At 40.8% G+C, this 21,840-nt stretch overlaps 2 protein-coding genes across 3 annotated transcripts in view; both read left to right on the forward strand.

Annotated features, from left to right (window-relative positions):
- Positions 1-9,086, forward strand: part of LOC145457070 (uncharacterized) — a 32,867-nt gene extending 23,781 nt beyond the window's left edge. The window contains exons 15-18 of one of the 2 annotated variants that reach the window (XM_080335231.1): positions 3,658-3,769; positions 7,346-7,393; positions 7,460-7,552; positions 7,760-9,086. In XM_080335231.1, the coding sequence (XP_080191357.1) occupies positions 3,658-3,769; positions 7,346-7,393; positions 7,460-7,552; positions 7,760-7,882 (376 nt within the window). In that variant the 3' untranslated portion in view covers positions 7,883-9,086. The remainder of the gene's footprint in view (positions 1-3,657; positions 3,770-7,345; positions 7,394-7,459; positions 7,553-7,759) is intronic. The other variant, XM_080335232.1, reaches the window with a different exon arrangement.
- Positions 9,087-12,941: 3,855 nt separating this feature from the next.
- The window catches only part of LOC145457684 (uncharacterized), a 126,472-nt gene continuing 117,573 nt past the window's right edge, over positions 12,942-21,840 (forward strand). Inside the window, exons 1-4 of the mRNA XM_080335949.1 lie at positions 12,942-13,097; positions 13,689-13,716; positions 15,461-15,562; positions 15,625-15,812. Of these exons, the coding sequence (XP_080192075.1) occupies positions 13,019-13,097; positions 13,689-13,716; positions 15,461-15,562; positions 15,625-15,812 (397 nt within the window). The 5' untranslated portion in view covers positions 12,942-13,018. The remainder of the gene's footprint in view (positions 13,098-13,688; positions 13,717-15,460; positions 15,563-15,624; positions 15,813-21,840) is intronic.

Below are 21,840 nucleotides of genomic sequence, written 5' to 3' on the forward strand. Positions count from 1 at the left end.
TGCTCTTGAAGTCAGTCTTTGAACTTGCAATGGAAGGCTGTATCGGTGTCTTTGCGTCGGTAATATCCGCTACTGTAAGCAGACGTTATACTTTGCTGACGACCGGGGGCTTTCTACTCTAAAACGCATGTCACAGTTCACGAATTGACTGCACAAGGCACGAAGCAGTTTGCCATTTGGGTGCCTGCGAAACGGTAGTGGAAACTCTCGCATATAAATGCAAACTTTGTTCTGGTGTGTATTTGTCAATTTCGGCATTTCGAAAAGCAAAACCGAAGCAAGAGCTGCACCTACATCAGTTGCCGCAAAATCGGGATATCACGGTTGGTTGAGCATAACACCGTGTCAATTGCCAACCTAGTTGTTTCGGTCCGTGGACAACTGGACATATGAGCATGCGACATAATAGCATGCAACACCTCAGCATGCGACAATTGGGCGTGCGAAATTTGAGTATGTGGGTAAATGTGGGGTTAGGGCTTGGTATGGTTTAGATCAGGGGTCTCAAACTCAAATGGGCTCGCGGACCAATTTCCAAGTTTTATTTGACGCAGCGGGCCGCAGCAGAAAATAGAGGTATTATGTGTATTTCTAAGTAGACCATATTTGACGGACCTTGCAGACTGGCATTCCATACACATCGTGAAAATGTGATTTACTATTGTGATATTTACTCTTGCCACGAAAAAGTCTTATCTTTAAACATTTGAATAACATTGTTGTTGTACTTGGTGTAATTTGTCGAAATACTGAAGAAACCGGGCGAGAAGACAAATGCATCATTCATGACATCGCAAAAACTGTCGTGTTATAATTATGCAGCGGGCGGACATTTGAAGTGCCACAGGTAGAATATTTTAGAATGTAACAAAGATTGATTTGATATCAGAGCATTTGAGTAATGCAGCCTGATTATGGCTTCGAGCATACTTCTTGTGAGTAGACTATTGATCATGCCATTACCAAAGTCAAATTAAATCAGCGTTCGAATATTGAAACAGAACAATAACAACGTAAATGAAATAATTTTGCCATTGTAATATAAATGTCCAATCACCGAAGAGTCCATCGCTGTTACAGCTGTTGAGCGTACCCCTACTCTTTAATTGGCGATACTATCATGGATAAAGAGACCCAAGATGACCCGTGATGTAACTAACTATACATCAAGTGGGTAACAATATGCCAACGGTTGCCACACCGACCTGGTTACATAGCTAAACGCTATAACGCAAGACGCAATACAAGCTACGACATTTTGATAAATTGCCATTCTCCATGACATTTTGATAGTATGTTGCGACCGTGGTTAAGTCACGGCGTTCCGAGTCACAAGTCCTCTGTTTGACCCGACTCGGCTCGACTCATTTTTATTTTATCAACCAGTCGGTCCAAGTTTGACTAATTATACGAAAGGTCGCGCCGAATTCCAAATCACAATTTTCAGTCACGAATCATCAACGGGTCACGTTTTATCACCATGATCACGTAATGTGACATAATAGCTGATCTTCCACCGCATGGTAGCTTTTGAAAGTGATGAGATAGCGAAGTTTGATGAGTAGCTTCAAGTTTTTGGAGTAGTTTTTGAGTGAATTTCAAGTTCTCAAATCAGAAACAAGACATGTGGCATTTAAATATAGTCGAATATTTTAAAATCCAAAAAGCCGACGCGGGCCTCACAAAATGGTCTCGCGGGCTGCGTGTTTGAGACCACTGGTTGGGATTGAGGGTTGGGTTAGGGTTAGGATGTATATAGCGGTTGATTTTGGGGTTAGGGTAAGTTTTGGGGTTGTGAAAACACATGCCAAAGTGACTCATGCTAAAGTGTCGCAAAACTGATTTACTGTTTTCCATTGTGTCGCATGCCCATAAGCCAGGCAATAATTGTTTCATTTGACCGTTTGTGATTCACAATGAACAGACAATGGGCCGTCTATGACGGTTAACCTATAAAGTAGGCTACAAGCTGTAAAATGTTAAATGTTCACCGACAGTGCGAACATCTATGACACAAACGAAATGTGGGTTGCAAAAAAATTTTGACTTCGTAAACAATTTTGACAAATTTTTGACCTAGCGCTACACTTTTGACAGAATTTTGACATTTTTGCAATGTCATATAAAATTGCCCTATACTTATGACCAATTTTGACTTGACTCGTCATTCATCCGCGTAAACGGTGTCTTACAAAAGCCTAAAAGTGGGCCGTGTCGGCAGATACGAAATCCTAATAAAGAATATCGGCTTGTTGTAAATGACCATTGTAGCCGAGAAACAACATGAATATCACAAAACAACGACTTGGGTAATACGCGTTTGTTATAGAAAACAATAGAAATCATCCAAGCAAGCCAACTGGTTACATGAATAGCTGCGCACAAAATAACACTGGTCAACACACATTTTAGTGCCAAGAAAGTTTCAACGGTTTAAGGGTAATTGCGTGTCGCTGAATCCAAAAATGACATTAGTTTTTTTTCGAAATGGCTCTATTTTTCGAGATATTCTATATTTTAGTTTTAAAAAATGCTAAAAATATCCAATTTTGACGTAGGTAAAATTATTCACTTTTTCTACAACTTTGATGAGTCTACATATGTCTTCAAGCATATACATACCGCATGCTATTAGTTCTGAAGCGATATCGCTAAACACGCAATCGTTAACACGGAGAGCCTTCTAAACGGGAATCATGTTTCATGTGAAGATCAAGCCAAAATTAGGCGACAGCAGTAAACAAAAGCAGCTGACGTCAAGCACAAGCACTGCTTTTAGTAACGCTCAAAGTACATTTAGTAGGGTGTCAAAGCACCTTATACAACTATAGAAACACGCATTAGCTACATAGCTATAAAATGAGATATTGATGTCATGTGATAACTGAAGGGAGTGCTCGACACTTTACATGTGGTTAACAATACAATGAGACTGCAGATTATCGGAATGATGCTTCTACTGTTACCCTCCTATCGCCTGGCTTACTGTGTCATGCTGTACAATGTACATGTACAGTTTGCATAAAGCTGAGGAAATCACTCATAACGGTAGAGGTATACAGTACAGCAACATACTGTCACGGGCTGCAGCCCTGCAGCTAAATAACTTGGGCTGTCCAAAATGGAGTGTTTTCAATGTCTTGTTTCCGATGTCATGTGATGCTAGAATAGCAAATAGACAAAGTTGAATATCTGCTCCAGAATAAGTATTGCATTGGCTTAATAAGAGACATTTCCAATATGCATGTTACTGATACTTCTGTTCGCATTTGGCAGTTACTAAAATAAACGTTTTTTCGTGTTTTTTTTAAATAAAAAACATCAATATCTCAAAAAATAGAGCTAATTCAATGAAACGAATGTCATTTTCGGAATCAGCAGCCCCAAAATATCCTAAAACCATTAAAATATCGCTGGCACTCGAATTTGTTTTTTGGTGACCAGTGTAATAAATTCATATCGTAAATTAAGAATTGTCTTATATTTCATTGTTTTAAAAATGTTTTGAGGGCTCGGGTCAATATGGTGTGAGCTGCGGCGTATACGGTCCGTAATATTAAATCATTTCGATTTGGTGAGTTAGCGCAATCCAGAAAGCTGGATACGGCATTGGTGGGGGCAATGGGGTGATTCAAAATATTTTACGCTCAATTATAGATGCATCTTGGATGAAACTTTCCGAATCGAGAATTTCACCGGCTATCGCAGTGATCCGCACGCGGCCTACTTCAGTTTTGAATCATTTACATTCAAGTCGTATCCTGGACAGGTTGTACATTTATTCAATCTGAATTATTTCCACGTGATTATAACTGACAGTAGTAGCATATACCAGCGACGTCTTCTTGCTTGACCTCGAGTCACGAGCCGACGAGAACGATATTATTTTTCTATAGAGAAATATAAATCCTATATTTCCAGTTTGCAATGGTAATCCCGTATCATATCTACCATCGTGTTACGATAGGTTGAATTAAATATGCACGGTATGCTAAACATAGACGACCGCAATACTTTGTTGATCAAATGAAAAAATGCTGACATGAAGCACATCTCCGCTAAACTTGGGATTTTATTATTATTATATGTTCCTTGAAGCTGTCACCAGACATCACATGTCGAGCATGTGTGACATTATTAGGGCCTACCCGACCGCGATATTGTGTCATCACTCCAATAACCAGTAGGGCTGGGCACAATGTTTCAAGTATACTCGAACATGAATCAAGTATTAATTCTAATGATTCAAGTCGTGCAGTGGGAGATGATATTTTCGAGTACTGAAACCATACGTTTCTTGCCACTGATAATTAATTTATAAACGAAAATTGTAGTATCGATGATATTTTCCACTATGGAAGCTTGCAAGTGGAATTGCATTTAAAACAAGAATCAATTAAAAACAAACATGTTTAAAAAAAGGCCCTAATTTAAAACATGTTTTTTAAATGTTTTTTAAAGCCACGAAGTCACGAATATTCAATTGTGACGTCATAATGGATTTACATAGACAATTGAAATACAAATGAAATATAGCTCCTTAACGAAATATCTGTACTATAACTGTTGAGGGTTCCAACCATCCCATATCCATATACGTCGGCTAAATCGGTTTGTAATTGTCTGTAGGCTCATACTGCATGTTTTTTGGAAAATATTTACACAATTATGGAATTTTTTGAAAGGCTCTGGTTTCAAACACTGTTTTAAACAAAGTGTTTTAAATCACCGTTTGTTTTAAATGCAACCCTACTTGCAAGCCTCTATTGCTCTCGTATCGCTGCATGCGAAACTCGGAAAGCTACGGACGATAGTGGCAAGAACATTTCTGTAAAGTCGTGATCAGTACACTTTCATCATCGCCACAAGACGCAATGAAATGGGCACGATTGGAAATGTGTTCGTGCGATCGAGACGACAGGTTTCGCGTCGGCGGCACAGGCCGTTCACCCTTTCATTTGTGCGCCTATATAGGAGTAGACTTTTATCAAAATAAACTTCAACCTAGTTTGTGCCAACAGAAAGAGCTCGTGTTCCATCTAAACATAGTACATTGCGTTTGAGCGATCTCATTGCCTCGATTATATTAGAAATTTAATGACGGTGACGTCGTATTTGGTGATACGATTGCTTTGTGATTTTCAATGTCCTCTCCAATTCTTAACTATAATTACTGACGAGTGTCAGCCAAAAACACTCGGGTTTATTTCAATATGAATACATCACTCATTAGGGTTGCCATATTTTGGAAGCGGGAAAGGAGGACACTTTTTCCAAATTATCAAACTTGTAATACTCGAGTAAATTCAGGAAAAAAGGGTAAATTTTACACGACATGGTGGTTGGTCGACTAAATAAAGGTCAACTTTCTGGCTCCACTCCAGAAATACAGTTTTTCTTTCACAATTTACGTTGTTTGACTTTAAAAAAAAGTCGTCACTTTCGTTCGAACCACGAATTTCCTATTTAGCGTAATTTATGCCCATTTTCACTCGATTCTATCCACTATCTTAGCTCTAAAATCTGTAAAGGAGGACGAATTGCCAAAAGGGAGGACATTTAGGCGTCCTCGGAGGACATTTTCAAAAAGGAGGACGTATGGTAACCCGAACTCCATTATAAATCTCAAATTATCTTTAATGTGATGTAAAACTGTGGTACATTTGAACTTTCTGCACCTGTGATTCCCACGCACAGTAATGAGATCGTCAGTTGTGCCGCGAACCTTTTGGAATTTTGGAGAACTGTATTAATATTTAAAATTGTTGTTGTTTGAGCTACTCGTGGTGTTTGTCGACTAATATGGTCATTTAGACCGGGCCACTATAGTTAATATTTATTCCGTGGCTGCGATTGTAGCACGACCTACTTCTAGGCTTTTTGTAAGACACCGCTTACACGGATGAGATGGCAAGGAGCAGCCTAGATAATCCTCCAACACTTTATGACCTCGGCCGGACTCACCCGCAACCCATTGGCGTTGAAGCTGTGGATTATACCATAACGCTGTCTCGCCACTCACCATCACACGTTGCTTGAAAGTGCCCCAACTGCTTAATAGCTGTAAATGTCTACATGTGACCATGACCATGAAACCAATCATGACCTTGCCGATATGGGTAGGCTAATTGACAAGTTATAGTTGGGCTGCTATGTCTCGAATAAAGTCTTTGATTCGATTCTCACTTGCCTGGACTTCCCAGAATTAGTTCTTGAGAACTTAAGATGGAAGCAATGTATTAAGCAATCTTTTGCAGAAGATGAACGACTCATTTATTTGCGAAATGCCAAATTTTTACGTTGTTTCCACAAAAGAGGAATTCTGACTGTATCCTTCCAAATCCTATTTCATGATAGGTGCAAAAGCAATTGAAATTTTATTTTTATTTGCACCTTCGTGGCTATTTCTGCTTTGACTGAAATTAAAAGCTGTAAGCGAAAGGTATACTATAGGTATTGACGACGGGGCGTGTGGGTATATATTTGTCGTCAATGCAACGCTGTTTTAGTCGTATATACGTTCGTATAAAGCAGCGTATCATAAACACGTCAAAATATTTTTCGAAGCAACATTTGGTAAGTGTGCCGCGAGTTTTTTATAAGTTTTCTAGTGTGCCACAAGCCGAAAAAGTTTGGGAACCACTGTTCTACACCTTTCATACTGTTATGACGTCACAACGAGTGATACTCGAATAATCGGCTCGACTGGAAGTCTATCACCACAATAAATTTTGCGATATGCAAGTCCTTTGTTTTCGCAAGGTTCGTGGACGACTTCAGTTATCACCCTTGCGTACTCCGTAGTCCCACTCTTAATTCACTCTCTCTCTCGCGCGCTCTTGTCGATGGTCGGATCGTGACTGCTGTGACTACCGCGGGGTTGGCAATAATTGGGCCACGCCTTTATGTTTGGTTTTATAATCGTGATACCTTGCCTATTCCATAATTCTGAAAAAGGATGTCGAGCGAAAATGTTTGCTCGCCACTGGTATACAGGAATCTTAGTTCTAAACAGGGATATCTAGAACTAGATATCCCTGGTTCTAAACTAGGATTACCACTTACCATATGTCCTCTATTAAGAGGATTTGTCCTATTCTTTCAATAAATTAAAAGTGTCCTCGGAGGACGCCGAAATGCCCTCTTTTTAAGAATTTGTCCTCTTTTTCTGATCAAAGTATTAAAATGCCATTAAAAACTCGACATCCACGCAGCGAACGTCAGAGTTTCGTAAAAATATGGGGCAAACGGAGGTCGAGTCGAAGTGATGACCTTTTTTTAGTCAACACAGGTACTATTGGTCGAAAACTTTTAAAATTAACCATTTTCCTTTCCGGTATTACAGCTGTCAGAGTCTTTAAAAAGTGCCTTCTCTTTCGGATCTCAAAATATGGTAACCTTATTCTAAACAGTGTTCAAAATTTGTTTTTTCAACGGTTTCACACTTATTACATTCAAGATGCATCTGTACTGCACAAGTCGCGTCTGTTTAACCAAGAGCATAAAGTCGGAAAACCCCGATGATTGCGCAATCACTTGTCAGAAGGCTGGTGTGAGTATACCTATATTCTTCGCGAGAGTCTATACTGCAAACTGCTATATGAAAGAATTCTTCTGATTGGATATAGTAATGCATATAGACTACACTACGCGCTTAATGGCAGCGGAACTAATCATCCTATATGAGGGACGTTTCTACTATAATTCGCATCGGCTTATTATATTGATATATTACACAAGGCAATTAATATATTCACAGAAAGACGTCACAATTGGGCCTATCGAACAAACGGTACCTAGTACTGTTGCGGCGTATTTGGATGACTTGATCGAAAGAAAAGATGGACCAAGCGTTAAAGTGTTTACCCCATCGCCCCTATAATGTGTACGTGGCTATATAGTATGCACACGTATCGAAATATGCGCTATCGCGTCCAATAAATTTCGATTTTTATATTCCACAGTTATGTCCTATACCTTTTTGTTAGATAGGTATCAATTCAACACAAATGCATATCCAGACTTGAACGGGGAGAGGGTCAGCGGGGCTAGTATATCGTCTTACTTCTGTCTTCTAAACGTTTTTCATTGCTCTAGACCAGGGGCGGGCAACTTCTCCAGTCGGCGGGCCGGATATGGGAAAATGAAGTAGTTGACGGGCTAGATTCATGGATCCATACATTAATCACGGATATATCCGCCTATACATAGAATAAATCATATTTAATGTAAACCTTAAGTTAATTTTAAAACATAGACACCAAAAACAGTGTTCAATGAATTTTATGTAATGTACTTCGATAGCTGCTGAAGTCAATGAGACATCTGCGGTCGATCAAAGTTTTCAACGTGTTCTCTGAACTCTGCCTGTTTCTGTCGGACGTATTAAATACTACACGTAAACATCAATCAGATTGTAACGCAGCCTTTATTGTTAATGTTCATGTTCGAAAATGTTTGCTCGCAAATGTATGTAGACCCGCGGGCCACATCATCAAGTAAGACCGGAAAGCGTCTGCGGGCCGCTCAAAATCCCGTCGCGGGTCGTATGTTGCCCGCCCCTGCTCTAGACGCTAGTTGCCAAGTCATTTTGTCCTAATATTACATCTGCTTCGTATTTTGACAGCCAAATTAGCTAAAATTTGCATTTCATAGTACGTATTCCGAGAGTGAAGTATCGTTTTGGAAGTTGAATCTTCATCAATGTAATTATTTGTTTGAGTTTGTTTGAGTTGAATTGAGTGTTGCTTGAGCCCAAGTAACGACCGATTTGAGAGTTTTATGAAGTATCAGATGGATATTATGGATCGATTTGTGTCATGTCAACCGTTGAATACTCATAAGCGCTCGACAACATGGCTGCCGCCCGATGGCCGACAATCTCGGATTGCGGTTTCCAAACAGTACATTTGGTATCAACATAGCGATCAGTGACGATTGCCAGCACAATTTTGAATGTTGGCTAGTGTTACTGAAAATTGAAATTCCACCAATCACTGCCGCGAAAAGCTTAGCAAAGCTATATTATTGTCTGCTTACTTCGAGTATATACTTTCACAATATACCGTATATTACTCCTATTTTAAGACGTTTTGTTCTGTCTTAGAAAATCAATATTTGTCGGACTTACCTCAGTTACGATTCTGTTCACGTGAATCACGTCATGATATCAAAATTGAGCTTTATTAGAAGATGCACGATTGCATCAAAACCAAATGCTTTATGATTAGTTTCCCTGAAACAGGGAGCTCTAATTGAGAACAACACTTGAAAGGCAGAATGATGTTGCAGACGGAAAATGGCATAATAACCTCGGCTACATATAGAGTATGCAGTTCAGTTCAATTCAATCTATTAACAATTTTACCGGATCAATACATAACAAGATTGCGACATAATGAAAGACAGGAAGGCGTCGAAACGATTTGGAGAGTCTTTGCATATATTAATAACTCTGCCGATGAATTGTCAAATGATGAAAGTGTGCGAATAATCCGCTCACGAACAAGTCCCAAATCCATATACCGCAGATTCAAGTCAATGGTTCCAGTTATTAAATAGATATTAAATATTCCTTGTAGTTCCAGGTTGTAGAATATTTGCAGAAGTAGCGTAAGCTACATTACTTCATGCCTGAGTAAGATTCTCTTGTAATAGGCCTACTACAGATATCTCACAATCTGTAGTGTTTAGAAGCTGTATGATATTTGTTTTCAGCAAGTTCTAAACATTTTGGTGGTGGAATCAGGACCAATGTTCCCTCTAATTTTTCACGAGTCTGCGCAAGCACTCCAACTCACTGCGCGGCCCCTTGGGCAACAGTGCGTGACACCAGACATGCGTGTATCCATTCAAGTTCCATGATTTAATGATAGAATCAAATTACAGCATTTACCTTTCGTTTCATTACATGACACCAGCTAATCACATTATGAGAGAAGAGGGGGAACTGCGCTAGAAACATGATGTGGTCCCAACTTGAAGTAAAGTCATTGAAACCATTTTTATCAAAACGCCACCGTATTCGAAGTGCATCTGAAAGATTTTCAAAATATGCACCATAACACACGTGCGACTCTGTGGTGTTGCAATGGGTTAAGAAGCAATGACACGCGATGACGTTAAACCTCGATATCACGTATATTGCACGTGTGCTATGTGGTGCATATTTTGAAAGTCCTTTTAGGTGCAGTTCGAATACGGTGGCATTCTGAAGTAAATGACTTCTGCCAAAATGTGTCACTTTGTGGCATGCTGCAAACGTACCAGAAACAAATTTCTTTCGTGAGGAGCGCACGATTACATGTTGGTATTTATTATATAGGGCACATCATTTTCTTCTTTTGTTTCATCTGACGTTGTTGTTGTTTTTGTTATTGTTGTGTTTCATATTCATGGTGTTTCGACTACATTGGTCATTTTACACCAGGCCGACATTCTTCATTATCATTCCGTAGCACGGTCCACTTCTAGGCTTAAGACACTGGTTACGTGTGTCAGATGGCGACGAGGAGCCTAGATAGACCTCCAACACTTGGGTAGGAATTCTGAAGTCGACCTCGGTCGTACTCGAACCCGCAATCCATTCCTGTTGCAGCTGTGGAACGTACCACTACGCTATCTCGCCACCGTTCGCATATGTACTGTGGGGCTCAGATTGCTAAGGGCACTACATTAAAATATATCACGTTAAATCGCGAAAATCGCGAAGAAAATTTCAAGAATAATTGAAATCGGGAGTCAATTCGTAAATTCAATTTGTTCGTCGACGGCCGCCAGCACATACTTGTTGAATAACGCGACGGCCGCACAAATTTCCTGCTATACGGCCGCATGGTGGCCACCCCTGTGTAGGCATACTGCGTTAAAACACTGATGTGACGTTCTAATACATGCAATTCACCCATTACTACCAAGACATACAGTCAGATTTAAAATGCGATTATTCAAGTGTGACTGAAACAAGAAATATATGAGGGTATATCCTTATCAATTGAAATCCGATTTCTGTCAAATGCGCAATTAGCTGGAATTTGATGTTTATGCATATGTTACCAGTATGTCCAGCGGCGATGAAGTTAAGTAGAATATAGAAGATTTCCATTCAAACGAATCGATTAAAATCAGAATTTTGCTGCCGAGAAGCTAATGCAATTCAACGCCTTACACTGCACAGTTGTAGCATTTCCCGATCAACGTTTGCAAAGCCCTGTTGTATAACTATTATCCGCATCAATGAATTGCAATTCGCAATAACACACTGTCCAATTTCGAACTCCAATTAAAAAGGCTGGCACGGGTAATATTATTTTCTTTATGGCTCACTCGCCACTTGGACTGCTTTAGGAGTCATTTTCTTGAGCGAAGCGGTGATAGTAGCCAGCTTATTTTTTGTTTTTGTCGGGCAGTTCATTTATTGTTTATATACTGAAGTATTTGTACTATCTGGATATTTCCAGCAATTTTTCAACGGTATTTTAATAAGATATTCGTCCACTTGGTCGTATTGTTTCGTACCTGTTGGGAAGGGAAAGCCAGAGTCAGCCTATACTGCAATCACTTCCTTCATATGTCTCTACTTGGAGACGACAAAGACTAACACGAAAATCATTCACGAATATAATTTAGCGAAGAGGAATGTGAACTTGCTCGTCCGATGGAGAGATGAGATGGTGTTTCCCAGAGCACTCGGGTTGAAATCGACGTTTCTATCGAGATGACATCGCTTGCCTGATTACGAATTACTGATTACAAATTAGTGATGTACATTAGTACATCTAAAATGGTCGGCAGTTTTGTCAGATGAGCATCAGTGCCTTCTGCGAAAGACATAGTGATAATTTTTTTTTTCGAACCACAGAATGGAATTGGTTTTATGTGTGCGACACAGATTTTATGTGCGCGCAGACTGTGTCACGCGCGCAGCTTAGAGTGAACCCTGAACATTGGTCAGGAGCCTGGTTTAGTTGAACATGAACATTAACATCTAATCGACCGACGGCCACCAACGGTCGACTAGTCTAATTCAATCGAATTCTCTATCTATAGCAAAGTTATGTATAAGTCGCAAGTAACGTGGTATATTCGGTGATCGTATAAACCGTGCACTTCTCCATCTTGGCAACGAATGTCTGCCAATTCTTCCATGACGCATCTATAGAACACCGGTATACTGCAATTAGTCATAGATTGGTCGCTTCTGAATGACCTATCGCAAATTTACATCTGTCGATTGCAGTGGAGCATACCTACCACGGCGTTTTCCTGGTTTCCTGAGAATCAAGTATCGAAAACGGTGGAAACTTCATATTGCACTATGATCGCATAAATTTCAGCAAAGGTGAAATTTAGAAATCGGTAATCACACACGCATTACGTCCGCAGTCATTTTGCTCTCATGTGAAACATTAAACGGCCTTGTCATCACTGTACTGTGCGTGCGGTGAGGTACAGATTACCATTATGCACAATACACATGTTGCACTGCTCCAGGGGTCACACATTTTCATTTCAGGATGAGCCGATGTCAACAAACAAACTTCGCTGTTTTATACTCTTGTCCCAGTACCCTATCGTGTGCCGAGCCGCCACTTGATAATACCCCGTCCTACACGTTGAGTCCTTTCTATCGTTATTTTCATTTAAGTTATTTTCTATTTGGCATGGATGAAACATTAAATATATATATTATATAAATATATAATTTCGAGAATTCGAATCATTGCTTGCGAGATAATAGAAAGCCGGGGCATTTGATACTTGTATTGTATGCCCCGATCCGACCATTTCCACAAAAACTCGGGGAAATCTCATGCGCAATGACCATTTGTGTTGAACGGCAGTCGGCATGTACGAATACGAAGGCTGCGTAGTGCGTAGTCACTATAGGAGTATAGGTCTACCGTCTTTTTTCTTGCGATTTCCAGAAAAAAAGTTTCAAATATCCTCTATTTAGGCCTAATACTTTGCCATTGCGCGTCAAAGCTCAGCTTTTGTTTCAGGATTTGTTCTGGACATTATGGCATCGATTGGCATACTTCTTGCTACGTTGATGTTCCTTGTCTCCGACATTTCGGCAGTGTCTTATAGCCTAAAAGGTTTGTCAACCTCAATCGTTCTTATCGTATTTGTCTCGTCGAAATGTAGGCCATATCAGGGATATCTAGAAGGACTTGTTTTAGATGTCCCTGGCCTATATACATTGTACAATGTACAACCTCAGGTTGCCTGTTCGCTCTCGCAAGAGTAAACTTCATTGGACATTGATTATCGACCTGTTTGGTTAGGTGGACTCCTTAGGCCTATATTCAGACCGAAATTCCTCCTAGGAAAGAGCTACCCGATGACTAACAATAAGATCACATTTCCCGTTTGCGCGCGTCTGCTTCAAAGGTCTAGGATAGGCTACGCGTGTGACTCTGTGTTGCCCAATTCTCCCCTAGGTCCGAAGCCGTTGGTTCCACGTTAAAGTTCCCCTAAAATAGGCATCCACCTACTAAGAACTTATATAATGATAGTCGATGACGATAATTGGGTGCAAATGAGCTGATGCTTTGTCTAACTAAATTGTAACTACATAATGACCATTTGCTATCGGCCCCTCTGTGACCATTGTTCATCCCAATGCAATTTCATTCATTCCAATATTTATCTGAGGGTTCATAACTAACATTTGTTACCAATTCCAGGCGGTAGACAAGAAGTCGTTTTGAAAAGGTAAGTATACAGTACATACTTTTAAACGTAGCGGTACCTGAAATTGACGTTCCTATTCGACATACCTAACGCTAACAGCGAACGCTCGTTGACTTACGCAACGCACCCGTCGGTTATGAACTTGTTGGATAAAGATGAATGTTTCATGCTTTCACACCATTCCGCCATGCTTAACTATAGATGGTGTCAAGATCACCAATTCGAATAAGCATGGCCACGTCAGACCTCATAACTATATCTGGAGAATTGCTAACGGAGAATAAGAACTTGTTGAGGTATGCGATAGGGATAGCGTATATAGATCTGCCGATGATGACCTATCAAACGGAGAATTAATTATCTATATGTTGAAGGCGCGTAGAGGTAACGAAATTGTGGCGACCAAGAGATGTATAACTAATTCACGGACAAAAGTAGTGAAAACCAAAGTAGATGTCAGTATCTGGGACGGATTGCTGGTGTACTGGCACAAAACAGTTCCAGTCACGTAGATTGGCGCGAGAAATGACCGCCTATGTATCAGACCATAAGCATGAGTGAGCCCACTTATGTATTTATTAGGGATGTTGTGAACGTGAGGTTCACGTTCGCGTTCTGTGTGTGAACCTCAGAAGCTTATAGGTTCACGTTTACAAACGAACCTTGGTAGGTTCTGCACTATGAACCTTATCATATATTACAATTTTCACTTCATTGTAACATATTTGGTTGAAGTTTATTGCACTGGCAGCTGCGGGCCATTATATGAATGGCGATGGAAGCATAAACAAATCAACACTAAACGAGCATACATCTTGACAATGTCAAAACTTTTACTTGCTTTTTTGTAAAAGTTTGCTCGCATATTTAGTGACTCTCTGCTGTGACCTTGACCCGCAAACACACAACATCAAAAGCGAAATACACTGCATGTATGTAGTCAGCGAATGATGCTTATTCAACCAATCAATGAAATCGATATCGTTGTCTGATGTAAAAACTGTCTCAGGCGTACAGGGTCAATCGTGATTTCATATGTTTATTGTATCATAAAAACAAAATCCGTGCGATTAGGGTGCTACAGCTGTATAGCTTGTCAATGGGGTATAATATCGGTACCAAGTATAGAAACCCGTTTTGCACTCTGCTCAATATCAACGTAGCAATACTCATTAGTCAGACACCTAATACATTCTCCGGTCTGGCCTAGACCGTTAGGGCGTAAGCTTATATTCCCTTGCTAGTCCTCGTCGATATTGTTGGCAACGCGACGGAGGTTATTGGTTTTATGGGATTATTATATATCATTTGATTGCCCTAGTTGATGCATTTGTTGACGTTTAAAACGCCAATATGTACTTCAGCATTGTAGCATTATGAGGCCCGAGTCATCGCTAGGTAGCCTATCGTGTAAATTAACATGGGCTCCACTTCACTGAAATGTAGGGTTGGAATTAGCATTTTGACGTCACGTGATGTCATGAGGTTCACGTTCGCGTTCACACAGAACCTTTCAAAAAGTTTCGCGTTCACACGAACCTGAACCTTTCGGAGGTTCACACCATTCCTAGTATTTATCCAGTGACAAATGAAGAAGTATATTGCTATGAAAGATATCGGGTCGACTGCTTCACGATCACAACATCATTTTGGCGCCACTTATCCACGCGCCCGGTTAGAATTCGTTCTTTCTGCGGGATGTAAATCTATAGTTTGGAGCTGAAAAAAATAGACATTTTAAATTGATTGATCTTTTGCTTTGCAGTAATAGTACATCGAACGAGAAAAAGACTGCTTTAGCAATAAAAGGTGATGCTGTGGTCCTGAAATGCGTATTTGAAGTTTATGGATGGTCGACAATCCAATGGTAAGCTACGACATACGGTCAAAATTACTGTCGTATAATTGTGGTCCATTTCACCTATACAGGGTAAAGTTCACACGTGAAGACGTATCAGAAACCGTACTTCCAGATCGTATGGTTAATTCTACTGGTGGGAGCGTTTCAATAGCCACTCTACAGAACATCACGGAATCAGACGAAGGGAATTATAGCTGCATACTAACAACTCTTAGAAGTGGTTCGCTTTCATACAGCTTTGAACTCGCGGTTAAAGGTAACCTCATATTCTTGTGCATGTAATTTTGTGGAAAATATGGTAGCTTATTTCATTTTCTTCCATGTGATGGTCCGTGGTAAATGCAGGGTTGTGCTTACAACTAAAATGCATTTAAAAGAAAGATGTTTAAATAGGGCACTTGTTTGAAACATTGAAGCTGAAACATCTAAAATTACAATATTTGGCTCATTTGAATGCATGTACAGTACGGTACACCAAATAGAATGTTCCAAAGTTGTGGGGTATTCAAGAAATATTTACTTGTTCATTGTGACCAACTCAGGACTTGGTTAATGGTTACAAACCTTGACCTGCCTTCTCCCCATCCCTCAGCAAAGAGACTCGGCTAGCGTTAGTTCATATATGTGTCTATTACACTGACATAAATTTCATCAAGCATAATTCTCGGTTTCCTGATAGAACGTGAGTGATGGAATTGCTGTCAAACCGACGGCGCTGGGGTTATAGATTTGTTAACTATGAAGCAGTCTCTAAAATTGTGAACTGAAGTTGATTATTGTTTATATCAAGTCACGATTAACTTTCCGACAGATTAAAAATATGCGCCACCCGTTTGGTCTGGTGCGAAGCGAGATTATTATAATACATGAGGTCATGGGCTGACGAAACGCCATCGTATTTATTCCATATTCAACATGTGATACTTGCAGGAAAGTCATGGTGTGATGAATCTACCTGCTCAGGCAACGGAACCTGCGTGGAAGCAATCGACGGGTAAGTTATCATCCTTCCATTGATTGCATTTCATATCATTTCCCACGAGACTTGTTCAGATATAATTGTGTCTGTGATCCTGGATTCGTTGGTACTCATTGCGAACACGTAGATCCATGCTTAAATTCACCCTGTCTGAACCGTGGAACCTGTAGCGTAGATGGAGGTGACTTCAACTGCACCTGCATCACAGGTAGGATACACATCAGAGATGATGATGTGGCTCGTATTCAGAAGCGCGCTGTTTGCCTGGCTTTCCGGAGATGGTCACTAACGAATGCTTCTACTCACGTAGGATTTTGACCTCTAGCACTCACGTAAATATGCTTTCAGACTTCATCCACTTAATTCAACGGCAGTATGTAATAGGACCATAGGAATAGAAATAGAACGCTGTTTATCTCTGCCCTTGGTGTTTTTGCGGCATATACGATATGTAGAAATGCATACCATGAGTGCATGATGTGCATATACCGCTGCACAAGGAAGATGCAGAAATAGCCTGGTACGGTCTTGCACCACTCCGCCATGCTATCCCTGTAAGGCAGTGGTTCCCAACCTGTGGTACGCGTAGGTCTTCCAGGTGGTACGCGAGTAGATTCTGTTTTTTTCGACCGAAGGGACTTACTAGTTCAGGTGACGTTGATTTTTGAGTTTTTTGAAGCCGTCGTCTCACGCTATTTCCCAGCTGCTAATTTTCCGTTATACGTGGGAATGCGAGCAAGGATTTTCATCCCTGATGACTATCAAGTCGAAGAAACGGAACCGACTTGTTGCGCCCATACATGACTTTCGATGCGCTGTAAGCAAACGTATGCCACGCATCGACAAGCTAGTGGAAAATAAACAAATGCAGCCATCGCATTAAATAAATTGACTTTTGTTGTGTGTTTTTATTTCATTATGTTGTTCTTCTTGTGACTGGTGGTGAAAAAAACAATTCCATACATCCCATCAACCCGGCTGATATAATGCCTAGTTCAGGGGTGTCAAACTCAAATTGCATCACGGGCCGGATCGAAGTCATGAAATCTCTCGTGGGCAGGACCAGTCAACGGAATCCAAAATGTTGCTCGTGCCATTTCTTCTCGCTGGAATACTTTATTATCAAGCATACGGATCGTAGGGGTTTTATTCTAGCGAGTCGCAACACCAATATTTGCGAGCAATGAAATTGGCGAAAATACGATGTTTGTCCGGTTGAATACAGTTAAGAACCACTAAAACAATGGCATTACCAGCGATACAAGTAGACATATTTCAGTGTTCCCTTTGCTTTATTCCAGGGGTGGCCAACCTGCGACCGTAAGAGGGAATTTGTGCGGCCGTAGACACGCAATTCAATTAGTATGTGTTGGCGGCCGTCGACATGCAAGTCGAATTTACGAATTGACTTCCTATTTCTTGAAAGATTTTAATTAATCTTGAAATTTTCTTCGCGCTGCGCGCGATTCAATGCAACCACATTTTCGACTTTAATATAGTAACACCCTTTGCAATCACAGCCCCACAATACAGATGCGAACATCAGTGCAAATGATGCGCCTCACATGGAAATATCAGATCGGAATCGTTTTCTCCTCACTATACCAACAATCCTGATCGGAGGTCAAGAAATCACAGCATGCTACAAAGTGACTAATACCAATTGGCCCACCCGAAGATGCATCATAATTTGTAACTTGCTTTAGATTTTTGAAAACATCCCTACAACAACTCTCACCAGTTTATCTGATCACACGGGATGAGACAGGATGTTTTATGGTATTATGTAAGACTACCAATATCAATGACGAAATTCATCGGTGAATCTGAAGTTTTTTCGCGCTTCGCGCGACTATGAGCACTTCCTTCCTTCACATTACCAGTGACCACTCGCGATTTTGGTGCGCATAGTAAGCCTATCATTAAATAGATTAGTCCGGAGTTCACCAGAAATGGACATAGACACTTCCTGGGTATTTGGCGTCCAGCTCGTTCATTACGACTATGCCCTACAATGCGGCAGAGTAGTCGAAATGCGGCCGTAAATGGCAAAACGGTTGGCCACCCCTGCGTTAGTCATAATCTGGTGTTAGGCCCTGCGTATGCGTTGTTATGAATACAAGATATTCAACTATCAACGCGGACGTTGTAATTTGGTTTATTACTGTGGATGTGATGGATAATATAATCTTATTTCAATGTACTCAGAATTGCTATGCGGGCCGGATAAAATCGTCCGGCGGGCCGTATGTTTGACATCCCTGGCCTAGTTTAATAGAATTTGTTAATACACCTCGCATAGGTCAAATACGTGAGTATGACGTCATAAATAGTGGAAACGCACGTAACGTATATAGGTGGTACGCGAGCACTGCATAAAACCTCAAAATGGTACGTGGATGGAAAAAGGTTGGGAACCACTGCTGTAAGGCTAAGCGCCAAGCGGAGAAGACATGGATATTGGATATCATGACCTACCGATGAAAAATCCGGACGCACCACCATTACTTTAAATATATTTTGGATAGGTTTGCATCACTTCTACTAGTGAAGTTGTCGAAACAACCGGGTAAAATAGGCTTTAGATGTGGACAAAGTATCCAGCATTGTTACTCGGGTAACATTAGAAGTATTTCCAAAAATTTATACTCAACTACAAGTATAGAAGTAGTAATTTCCAATGAAAAATACCTCAAGTAGAATTATAGAAAGCGAAAGTTATGAAAAGTACTCTCGAGTAATTTCAAAAGGTGGATTAAGTCGAGGCTCCGTTTGCTTTTACCATAGTCGATCGGAGGTTAACTTGATATTTACACGGAACAATGTATGCATCGTTAATATGTCATGCTTGCTGTGTTAACGACGAAAGGTTCGACTGCGCACAAGTTTCATTATTTTATAATTTATGTGCTTTCATCATCCCTATATAGCGCAGGGGTGGCCAACCTGCGATCGTATAGCAGAAAATTTGTGCGGCCGTCGATACGTAATTCAATTAGTATGTGTTGACAACCGTCGACATGCAAATTGAATTTACGAATTGACTCCGGAATTTTGGAGTGATTTTAATATAGTAGCGCCCTTTGCGATATGATCCCACAGTACAGATGCGAACAGCTGAGAATATTATGCGCCCCAAAAAGAAATACTAACTTGGAATCGTGTGGTCCTCACGAAATAAATTTATTTCTGGTGCGTTTGGGTGATTCCAATATTTTTCCACTATACTGCCAATCCTGATGGGAGGTGAAGAAATATGAGCATGCAACAAAGTGACTAACAACAATTGGCTCACCCGAAGATGCATCATATCATTTATAACTTTCCCCTAAATTTTCGAAAACACTCCCTCCATCAACTCTACCGGTGAATCTGATCACATGGGTTGAGAAAGGATAAATATTTGATAGTAATATGTGAATAAACTATACTTATATTAATGACGAAATTGATTTGTGAATCTGAAAAAATTTTCGCGCTTTACGCGACCGTCACGGATCCCATTACACGACCACTCGCGATTTCGGTGCGTATAGTAAGCCAACATGAAAAGAAGGGAACTAGTGAAGTATATGCCCGCTTTACTCGTGTGTATGTTTGACGTCATCTAACATGATTCCCCATGATCATTTAATTCAATTTCCTTATTCTATCCTTTTAATCTCTTTTTTCTTCTCGTTCTCTCGTTTTTCTCGAACGAGTCAAAAAATGCTGACTCAGCATTTTTTCTAGTTACGAGGTTTCAGTTTTGTCCGTTTTCCCTCATTATATCACATATTTACACTCTGCTAAAAACAGCTTTACATCTTTTGTATAACTGTGGGTGGTATAGGGCCTTCGCACAACACCACTTCTCTTGTACGTTTGATTGCAGCAGTACGAGTCCCTCATTCCTTAGATCTGCTGCCTTCATGCAAATTACCACATTCCGCTTTTTGCTTTTCTTCGTTATCGTTTTGCTCAAATGAATGAATCTCCTGTTCATTCGTTTATTGCTTGCGAACATTATCTGTCTTGCATTGTTTTCAGTCGTCATGTGGTACAATATCTCGTTGCCTTTATATTTACAGTGCGGAGGGGGCAACCCTTTTGTATGTCCATGTGCAGCCGCCAAACCATAGTTTGAGACTATTACTCTATCGCACCTTTTCATGACGTTCTTGATTTCTTCAATTCTCATTTGCAACCCCATTTTTTTATGACGCCGTAAATTCCTTCCCAGGGATGATATCCATCCACTGAGTCATTACAAAGATCATGGCGACAATGAGACTCTTGAGTTCCGTCTCAACGCTAGGACTGGTCCCTTGTTGTGGTAACTTGGCCAGCCATTGGCCAATGTGAATCTCGTGATGAACGGGGTTTTGTTGTTGGTGGAGAGAGGGCGAGGTCCTTCGATGTAGGCCTCTGATCTCGGTGCGTGCCCGCACCTACCGTCACGCCGACGAACTCCTTTTCCGCCGGGGACCCTTTTTCTGGGGAGACGTGCATCCTAAAATCCCCAGACTCCTTGTCGGACATGACCAGGTGTGTATCCGGTTGACCGGCAATCGCTGCTTCGTTTGAACCTTTTGGGAAAGTACTCATTACTGTGGCTGTCGTCATGCATCTATGGGCCGATTCATTAAGGTTATTCGGACAAGTGCATCCACGAAAGCATTTAGGACCAGTTTTCTCATGCAGGTCTTTATTTTCGCCAGCGGACATTCTTCGTTCGATGTCAGCTGTGGCAGTCGCCATGCATCTATGGGCCGGATTTTTTACAGTTATCCGGACAAGTGCATCCGCAAAAGCCTTCGGGACCAGTTTTCTCGTGCAGGTCCTTATTTACGCCAGCGGGGATTCAACGCTCGACGTCTTCATTAACGGTGTTAGCAGGCATTCCTGTCTCAACACCAATAGTTTCCCATGGGTTCTGTGTGACGTTAGTTGCTATTTTCAACTCGTCGTTCGCACCAGTGGTGATTACCATCTCGGTACTTGCGCCAGCGGCAACGTCCAGCGGCGACGGCCAGCGTGCCGGCTCGACGCTTATTTGATTTGCAGCTTCCATCAACCCCATCATCGGTTACAGTGTCGCGAGGACTGCTTCCGACTTTGGTTCCGTCCCGTTTATCTCATGAGATCCCATCACGTAGAGTTACTAAAGACAACTCTTCAATCGCATTAGACGGTGTTTTCAACCCAATTACTATTCTTGGTAATAGCTGTACTTGTTCAATCCATTTCAACCCTATGATATTAAGTGGAGCTCCTAATCCGGTCACAAATGGAACGGACAGACCATCAAAATTAATCTCTACGA

Source organism: Botryllus schlosseri, chromosome 15 (assembly GCF_051294905.1).
Source record: "Botryllus schlosseri isolate E-star chromosome 15, Bs_hap1, whole genome shotgun sequence".
NCBI lineage: Eukaryota > Metazoa > Chordata > Ascidiacea > Stolidobranchia > Styelidae > Botryllus > Botryllus schlosseri.